Source organism: Vespa mandarinia, chromosome 2 (assembly GCF_050613455.1).
Source record: "Vespa mandarinia isolate Hongniang chromosome 2, ASM5061345v1, whole genome shotgun sequence".
Classification (NCBI taxonomy): domain Eukaryota; kingdom Metazoa; phylum Arthropoda; class Insecta; order Hymenoptera; family Vespidae; genus Vespa; species Vespa mandarinia.
Window position 1 is genome coordinate 2,671,891 of NC_140811.1, and position 10,610 is coordinate 2,682,500.

General features: G+C 30.4%; 1 protein-coding gene across 3 annotated transcripts in view; it reads left to right on the plus strand.

Annotated features, from left to right (window-relative positions):
• Positions 1 to 273: 273 nt before the first annotated feature.
• Positions 274 to 10,610, plus strand: part of Cbl (E3 ubiquitin-protein ligase CBL) — a 51,164-nt gene continuing 40,827 nt past the window's right edge. For 2 of the 3 annotated variants that reach the window (XM_035861269.2, XM_035861266.2), the window contains exon 1: positions 274 to 1,882. In XM_035861269.2, the coding sequence (XP_035717162.2) occupies positions 1,335 to 1,882 (548 nt within the window). In that variant the 5' untranslated portion in view covers positions 274 to 1,334. The remainder of the gene's footprint in view (positions 1,883 to 10,610) is intronic. The other variant, XM_035861268.2, reaches the window with a different exon arrangement.

Here is a 10,610-nt window from a genome sequence, read left to right on the forward strand (position 1 = left end):
TTAATTTCTTTTCTTTTTTTTCGCTTCGAAGCTCATGTGCAATAAAATAATAAGAGGATTAATAGGGGAACGGAATTAACTAGTAAAAAAGAAAGAAAGAAAGAAAGAAAAAAAAAAGAAAAATTTATCTTACAAAAGTTAACAGTTACGAAACGAGGCGAGTAATGAATCAGCGCGTTTCAAATGAGGCGCGTTAGCGGGATTAGTGGCGCCAGATGCGCGCGCATCGTTGCGGCGGTCGATCGAAGTAATGGCGCGAGTCGGAAGACAGCAGCACAAGTAACGGCGGCGGCAACGGCGGCGGTAGCAGCAGCAGCAGCATAAGCAGCACCATCACCACCACCAGCAACATCGTTAGCAGCACCATCAGAAGAAGCACGCACGCACGAACGCACGGACGCATGATGCCGTGTCAGTGTAGATCTTCGTCGTGTTACCGTAGTTGTATCGTGTTCGTTCGTAATTATACGTGACTCTTTATCCTTCTAATAATTACCATTGTCCGTTGAAACGTGAACCATCACGAAATATATAATGCGGTATAGTAGGACATTACGGTGGTTAATCTCGTGGGAAAGAGGAACTTTTGTGAAGAAGGAAGAAGAAGCTATTACCAGTGATAGTAAACTATTCGTCTTCGCGTCCTACCGTTGAAAGAGAGAACGAGATATATAGATAAAGAGAGAGAGAGAGAGAGAAAAAAGAAAAAAAAGATGGGTTGTGTGGTGCGTGATTCCGTTGGAGCGTTGACACGTTCTGAGTGAAAAGAAGATAGACAGATAGAAGAAGTAACGAAAGAGAGAGAGAAAGAGAAAAAACGAGGAGAAAATTGAAGGAAAGTTCTAGCGAAGCGTATGTTGCGTTGTAGTAGTTGGTACGTTCGTACAATTGAATCAAAAGAAAGAGTGAGAAAGGAAGAGGAAGAAAGAAAAAGGGGAAAGAAATAGATAGATAGAGAAAGAGATAGAGAGAGAGAGAGAGAGAGAGAGAATAGGATTGATAGATCGAAGTAAAAAAAAAGAGAGAGAGAGAGAGAGAGAGAAAAGATAGAAAAGGAAGAAGGAAGGAAACAACATAAAAGCGCGCTGAAACGCGGAGTCTTTCCTTATACTTTGGGTGCCGTGAACGAGAGCGCGAATCGAGGCGCTTCCCCTCCTCCGTGGAGGGGAGGGGAGGGGGAGGAGGGACGTTGTAACCCGTGCCGAAAGAGAGAGAGATAGACAGACAGATAGATAGAGAGAAAGAGAGGAAGAGAAGGAAGAGAGAGAGAGAGAGAGAGAGAGAGAGAGAAAGAGAGAGAACAGACAGACAGACACGCAGAACGCGACGTCAAGATGTCGTCGTCGGGGCATAGCAGCCGCGGTCGTGCCGTCCACATCGGCTCGATATTTCAAAAGTTGCAGGGTCGTTTCGCCGACGCTATGACGCCGCCAAAACTTTCAACGGATAAGCGTATGTTAGATAAGACATGGAAATTAATGGACAAGGTCGTTAAACTTTGTCAACATCAGCGTATGAATTTAAAAAATTCACCGCCTTTTATATTGGACATATTACCGGATACGTATCAACGTTTAAGGTTGATTTACAGTAAATACGAGGATAGAATGCAGGTTTTACACGGTAACGAGCATTTCTGTGTATTTATCAACAATCTAATGCGTAAGTGCAAACAGGCGATAAAACTTTTCAAAGAGGGAAAAGAAAAGATGTTCGATGAGACGTCACATTATAGAAGAAATCTGACCAAATTGAGTCTCGTATTTAGTCACATGTTGTCAGAATTGAAGGCGATATTCCCGAACGGCGTATTTGCCGGTGATCAATTTCGTATAACCAAATCGGACGCCGCCGAATTTTGGAGGGATCGCTTCGGTAACAGGTAAGTCAAGTGGTTATATTTCTTATATATTGTGTGTAAATAAATAAATAAACATATATATATATATATTTATTTATTTATTTATTTACATATACATATTTATATCAGGAATTTTTTAAAAAATCACAAATGGTTTTTTTATATATTTTGTGTGCATATGTATATATCCAGAATTTATCGAAAAAGAGCGAGAATTTTATTCGAAATAAAAAGAAAAAAAAAGAAAGAAAGAAAGAAAGAAAATAATATGAAGGAAAAGAAATAAGGGTCAATCGTGTATCTTTCACGATTTTTTCGATTATTTTTTCGTTCGTACGAAGTACATCGTTGTTGCATTTGGGTTCCTTTCTCTACTCCTTTCCCCTTTCAATTTTCTCTTTCTCTTTCTCTCTCTCTCTCTCTCTCTCTCTTTTCCCCTTAATCTCACCTGCAACCTATCCATCCATTTGCGCTTCACTTTTTTCCTTATCAACCTTTTCCGTCCCTACAAACATGGAACACCTGGCTGATCCTCGTCGACACCTCACGTGTTTCGAAGTCCAACTTTTCTTTTTTTCATATCCCTCCTCTTTCTCTTCCTCTTTCTCCTTCTCCTTTTCACTCAAAGCGTTTGATGGTATTTATACAATGTACGTATATTACATATGTACTTATAAAAGCGGATGATAAAGGCGCGCGCGCGCTCTTGCCGGATCAACGCACGTGCGCCTACCTAACCTAAAAAACGAGATCGAACTCGTTCGTTCATTCGTTCGTTCGTTCATTCGTCCGTCCGTTCGTTCGTTCATTCGTTCGTTCGTTCGTTCGTTCGTTCGTTCGTTCGTTCGTTCGTTCGTACATATCATGAGTACGTATTTACGTCGTTCTCCAATTTTTTTTTTCTTTTCCTTTCTTTTCTTTCGTCGATTTTATATATCATTTAATTTATCTAATTATATAAAAAATCTCCTAAACTCGTTAGATCCCCATTCCCTGTCTCCGTTTATTCTTAAAATGGCATATTATTCATTCTATTTAATATTTACAATAGCTCGATTTATATATGCAAAGAGATTTATATTAATATGTAATAGATATGGAAAGTGTCGTGATCTCGATTTAATTGTAGAAAATTCGAGACGACGAGATATGGCGGCAATTTTGAAAATTTTGAAATTACAATATCTCGAAGGAAACATTTGTTTTTTTTTTTTTTTTTTTTTTTAATATAACATCTTACTAAATTTTATGTATACAAGTGTATATATATATATATATATGTATATATATATATATATATATCAGCATATATTACGTTTTTAATTTTGCCACATTTATTCAGATTCCTTATCGCAAGTTTTAAAATAGAAGTCTTATAATAAAGAGAGTAGCTGATATTTATATAGATATCTTTTTATATAATAAGAATGCACGTATGCGCGTTTTATATGCACGTACGTAAATACATACGTAATAATACGCAAGAAATATACGATTAGAGAATTTTGATTTAGAATTATTGATGGAATTTTAATGAATTAATTTTATTAATCATAATCATTTCAATATTAAAATTGAACAAATGTTGAAATTTATTCATTAATTCATCGATATGCTAAACATTTATATAATAATAATAATAATAATATTAATATATTTATGTAGATATATATATATATATATTTTATTATTTATTATCAATTAAAGTATGCATTATTAATACATATATTATATTGTATACAAAAATCTTATAAATAATTAAAATCGATTAGAAATGTCAAATGAAGTTTCACGAATTTTTAATATAGAATAATTGGTAAAATATTCATATTAAATTTATATAAATTTAATAATACTGTTCGATACGTTAATTAATCCAAAATGATCAGACTGTAAGTTAGTCACGTTGTTATGAGGTCATGATCCATTCGACGACAAAAGGTTCAAGACGTGGCTCGCATTTTTATCGCTTTCTTGTCGATAGTAAGTATTATAGCATTTTACAGCTGACGAAGTCCCTTACTTCTTCATTCTTACATTTTTCTATTGTACCGAAGCTTTGAACGAGATAAAAAGAGAGAAACGAAAGAGAGTGAGAGAGAGAGAGAGAGAGAGAGAGAGAGAGGGAGAGAGAGAGAGAGAGAGAGAGAGAGAGAGAGAGAGAGAGAGAGAATACAAAGTGGACCAAAAGTTCTAAGGCGAATTAAAAACAAAAGCAAAAAAAAAAGAAAGAAAACAATTACTTTTCTTCGAGACTTTCCTGTTGTCCGCAATTGTTCTTGTAATTTTACAAGCCGGGGTTATAGTTTTACAATCTTACAATCTAAAGAGAAAATAAAAGTATTGACCTAGAAAGAGATTCCGAAAAAATAATAATTAGATTTGTTAAAATCACTTGGGGACATTCTTTTTTTCTTCTTCTTTTTTTTTTTCTTTTTTTTTCTTTTTTTTTTTTTTCGTTCCTAGCCCACGCAAGAACTTTTTCATCCAATCTTGATGTATAGTAATTGAAAAAGTAAAAGAAAAAACAAAATATGATTACAAATCTTTATTATCGTACCTACGTGAAATAAATATAATATATTTATGAATAAATGAATGAATGAAATGAAACGAATGAATGAGTGGGTGAGTGAGTGAACGAATGAATGGCGAAAAGGGCAAGGTAGAATAAAAAAGGATGGGAAAGTTCATTCTTAAATATCAAAAGGGATAACATTAACTTCCTTTTAGTTTAAGGTCGCAAATTCTCTATAATACTTTATGTCACATATACAATATATATATATATATATATATCGTACTTTGTCTTTTCCTTTGACAATCGACTTTTTCCGACCTTCTCTCTTTCTCTTTTTCTTCTTTTTTTTTCTTTTTTAATTTTCATTTAATAATAAAGGACCTTGATATTTTTTGCTTAACATTGCACTCAACAATGTTGTTATTACGTTAAGAACGGTTCAGAGAATCTTAGGTACTAAAGGGCTGGTTAAAATATAACGTTTTAATATTATATACCTCACGAACTTTCTATAAAGCGTTAGTTAGAACTAAAGTAAGAACTTCGTTTTATGGAGTCATATTTTTTTTTTTTTTTTTTTTTTTTTATAAACATTCCGTAAGGAATATTTAAGTACATATATAAAAAATTTAAATAATATTTATATATATATAATATATAATGTAAATGATTTTTTAAGAGAAAGTATATTAAAGTAAATATTGTATATATTATTATATTATATATATATATATAATATTTATTAATATAATATTCATAATAATAACAGATATTATAATACATCATATATAACAATCACAGAAAATTAAAAGTGTCTTTTCAATTCGATTCGATTGATCGATCGATCGATCGATCGATCGATCCACGTAACATTAACGGTTCGATACGAATTAACCGGAAGTACTGAAGAAGTCTTTTCGCCGATCTGATAAGATCTTCGGAGTTGAAGACAAGAATTTTAATGATTAAGCTGATGTAACATGTAGTCTCTTATACAACTTCTACATATGTATATGTACATATATATATATATATATATATATATATATATATATAAAATTTAATTAATCAATATGATACATACAAATGATTGAGATACTTGACATTTCCTTATCGTTAAATGGTATCAGAGTCCAATCAACGTACCAAGAAGATGATGATTCGAGTTGTTTTCGATTTTTGGTATAATCGACTTGATTCCTCTTCCTTTATTTCATTTTTGTCCTGAACGAAACGTCCAAAGGTATATAAGCTGGCCAGAATATACCGTTATGCGAGTTAGTTAGGCCATCCGCGTGTTTTGTGAGAAAGAGAGAGATCGTATTACGAAATTCTTTCTTCGAAAAAAAAAAAAAACAATTTATTTCCAAGTAACAAGAGTATTAAATATTATTATTATTATATAATGATTATAATCATTGTTCAGAAAATATACGAAGGTAATATTACATTATCAATAATTTTAAAAAATATATTGTATTCGAACGAATAAAACTTATGCATTTTTTTCTTTTTTTCTTTTTTTCTTAAGTATTATAAAAATTTTTCCACCGACAATTATATACCATTGTACGTTGTAATAAAAAGTATATTTTATGTTTTATAAGTAATACGGTAGATGCATTTAGAAACTATCGATATTTTTAAATTTTATATATTGAAATAATTTTATAAGAATTTAAATTTTATATAATTTACTGCAACGTAGAAATCTATAAATCTATATAATTTTATGTCTTATATAATATATAAAGTTATAATATATATATATATATATAAGGTTACAACGCGCAATAAAATTATTAATAGAAAATAATAAAATATATAATGTATAATAATAATAATAATAATAATAATTATTATTATTATTATTAATACAAAAAATTGTAATTATACGGAAAAGAATGAAGAAGTTTTATTTCTATTCTGATATTTTTCATTCGTCCATTCGTTCATTCATACTGAGTTATAATGTAGGCGGTCGAACAGTGATCGTAGTCTGAATATTAATAAATTCTTTATAGAGGACGCGAGAAAGAGAGGTAGAGAGAAAGAGAAGAGAGACCTTTGTTCATTTTGAAACTTTTTTAGTAGGTCACTATAATAATGTAACTTAGTAACGCAATTATATAATATACTATACCTCAGAGATTTCCAAAGTGTGGGTTGCATTAAATATTAAAGTATGAAAATAATAGTTTGCATGTTCATTAGAAAAATTTTACTCATTGAGAATTGTCGGATGATTCTTTTGATTTATAAATGTGAATTAAATATTACACGAGAATTATTATTATTATTTATTTATTTCATTTTAATTTTTCTCCAGTACGCAATGGTCGAATTAATTTTAAAATTGATCCTACGATCGGACTATTACTATTTTTACGGCAATTGCACTTTCGCGTGAGCCACAAGAAATTTCTATTTTTCCATGATGGATCTTGGCCAATAAAAGTTTATGAGAAATTATCTTATTATAGCCATTTATCGTGACCTTTGCAAAAAGATAGATGCATGTATGAAACCATTTGAAATATGATAATACTTTATTCATTATTATCTTTCGATCTGTTCGATCTATTAATTTTTGACGAGGAGAAAGAAAAAATAAAAGGGAAAAGAATAAAATTATTTCTAGTTATTTATAAATCAAGCTTACAATTAATAAATAAAGAAAAAATGCATAAACACACACACACACACACATATAGCTGTCATTTAATATTAACATTTTTATCAAAGTTATGATATCAATAATATCGTAAAAGAAAAGAAAATGAATGAATAAATAAATATCTGAAATTAATTTTTCGTTGTAGTTCAGTAGTGATATACTAATTGTAATAGTGACAATCTATTAATTTTAAATACATATATATAGGACGTTTAAATTTTTCGAAGTAAAAAGAAAAAATGTAAATGAAAATTAAAATGAAAATGAGAATCGTCGCACGTGAAATTGTGATCCGTGTGCCACGTAAGTCCGGCTTATCGGTGGTATAAATAAACCAAGGGAAAAAGAGAGAGAGGGGGGAGAGAGAGAGAGAAGAAGCGGGTCGAGCCAATTCATGAATGACCGCTTGCGCGACCGCGCAAGAGATCCTCGCGATACTTCTCCCACTCTCTTTTTTCTCTTTCTCTCTCACATATACACTATTCGTTCAGTATGTTTATATAAGCATGTGCGAGAGAGTAAGAGAGAGAGAGAGAGAGAGAGAAAGACCAGGATTCCCTCTCTCCATCTCTTTTTCTAGCTGGTTCATTCATTCAAACGTTAGCTTTTTTGGGATCCCTCGGCAGCATATATCATTGATCATGTTAAAAACAATGTCTGCTTTTTTTTATTTCCCTTTTTTTTCCTAATTTTTTTTTCTTCTTCCTCGTTTTTTTTTTTTCTTTTTAGGTACTATTTTATTTATTTTTTTATTTTCTTTTTCTCTTTTTACCGTTTACGTAGACGTTCACTGAATATTTCATTGACTATCTTGTAATGTTATATATATATATATATATATATATATATATATATATATATATGCTTCTTTCTTCGATATGTATTTATTATTTTAACTATTAAGTTGAAAAATTCTCTCTCTCTCTTTCTCTATTTGAACTTATATGATTGTTTCGTTACGATCAATTTTATTTATTTGATAAATTGTAACTATCGATTCAGTTTTCTACTCTTCTTTTTTTGTAATGTATTATTTTGTCGTTAAACAAAGGAAACAAAGAAAGAAAATAATGCGTGTAATCGATTGCATTGAAAATATTTCTAAATTCATTATCACACCGTGAAAATAAAAACAGATAATTATGATGATAATAATAATTATAATAATTTCTATACCTCGACATTCTTTATGATCGTCATTGAATGATATTTATATTACGATTATTAATAATTATCGGCTTATCTATCAATCACGGAAATTATTTGTAAATACAATGATACATTTTAAATTATTTTAATATATACATACATACATACATAAATACATACATATCATATATACGTCGTAGATATTTATGTATGTTAGTCACGTTTTAGTATAATAGCTCCTTGTCGTTTGCTGTTGTGTTCTTCAAATAACAACAAATCCTTTGTTTTCTACCACGGACGTTTTTCTTTCTGGTTTAACATTGACATTTATTTATATTTATATATATATATATATATATATATATATATATATATATATATACGTACGCATGTATACGTATGTAAACTCATATGTATATCGGATACAAGAAGTTAATACTTTTCAATTGCTCCAACGCATTCCTTCCTTTTGGAACGAAGACAAAGATGTTGAATTTTTTTCGTAAACGTTATTTGTATTCCACTGTATGTGTATATGTATGTATGTATGTATTTTTACACGTTAAGCAAAAGAAATAAAACATATTTATTTCTTTATTTTTTTTTTTTTTTTGTATAAAGAAATAAAAATTTACTATTTTAGTTATAAATTAAACCCTGAAGAATCATTTTACGTTTATTTCTTTGCATATATACGTATAGATACATATATTTATTTTTCGTTGGCACTCATGTTTTCCGCTGATTTTGGCATAAACTCAAAATCTCTCTCTCTCTCTCTTTCTCTTTCTATAGTTACAATTAATCTGTAAAAGTCATTAGGCTAAATGCAGCTTGATTTGTTTCGGAAAAACGTTGTGTTGATTAGTAAGAACGTTAGAAACGAGTTCGTACGCGCCCACGTTTATATACATATACACACATACATTCACAAACAAATACACACACACACACACTATATATATATATATATATATATATATATATATATATATATATATATATATAAGTACCTTTTTCCGGTGGTAAATAACAAAGTTTCACGACGAATACAGTCATATGTATATGTAATATGTATATATATGTATACACATATGCTAGGTTCTACTCCGATATATTAATAGCTTCGAAAGTTTTATCGCTTTATCGAACTAGAGTGGGCTTCCGTTTCAGTCGTCTCTCGTTTCACGGATCGTTTCGAATAGTTTATTCGTTCGTTCATTCTTTCTTTCTTTCTTTCTTTCTTTCGTTCGTTCGTTCGATAGCCACACCAAATGAGTATCTTTTTTTATTATTTGCCTTCCATTTTACACGTAAAACTATTGAAATTCCGTATAGGAAGTTCTTTGATCATATATGCACATATACATATTATATATACACGCAAACACCCTCTTCTTCTTCCTTCAAAAAAAAAAAAAAAAAAAAAAAAAAAAAACCACCCACGGATTTCTTTTATTTCTTCGAACGTTTTAATCAACTCGTCGATTTTTCCTCCCTTTTCCTTCAATTCTTTTTCGTTTTTCTTTTTTTTTCTTCTCCCCTTCCTCTCCCGATTCTTCTTCATTAAACCCTTCAGATATCAATGCAGATGGAGTTTATTAACGAAGTAGAGATAGATATAAATGATTTTCTATCTTTCGAGAGCTCATTGGAAATGAACTCTCCATTTTTCTTCTTTGAAAATCTTTAAAAATGAAAATAATATTACGTCGATGCACGTCTTGTCACGAAGTCAGTCGTCTTGTCACGTAATTTCGAAATGGAGAATATAATTTCTACAAATTCTTTTTTCACCTCCTTCTTCTCCTTCTCCTCCTCCTTCAAACATCTTTTTCACTCTCCACGAATTTGTCATTTGTCCTTTCCCTTACTTTTCTCCCTTTTCTTTTTTCTCTTATTTATTTACTTATTTGTTTTTTTTTTCTTTTTTTTTTTTCTTTTATTAATTTTTATCTTATTTTATTTCTTTTAATTCTTTTCTTGTTTATTTAATCAAAATTTTGTTTTTAATCTGTTATTTCTCTCTCTCTCTCTCTCTCTCTCTCTTTCTTTTTTTTCTTCTTTTTTTCTCCTTCAGAAAATATTTACCCCTATATATCGTAAGTTTCTGCAAGTCACGTACTATTATATATGCGAAATACGTATGATATTTTTCGACGAGCTTATATACTTCTCTATTTTTCTCACACTTTTTCTATCTCTTTTTTCATTTCCTTTGTGTGTTTATGTGTTTGTGTGTGTGCGTGTGTATGCGCGCCTGATAAAAAAGAATCAACCCGCATTATTCCAAGTCCCTGGAAATTACATAAGATTGTGCGTTTTTCTATATACGAAACTTTTCAATGGGTTTATTTCTCTCTTTTTCTCACACTTATTATTTGTTTTATAAAAGGGAGAAA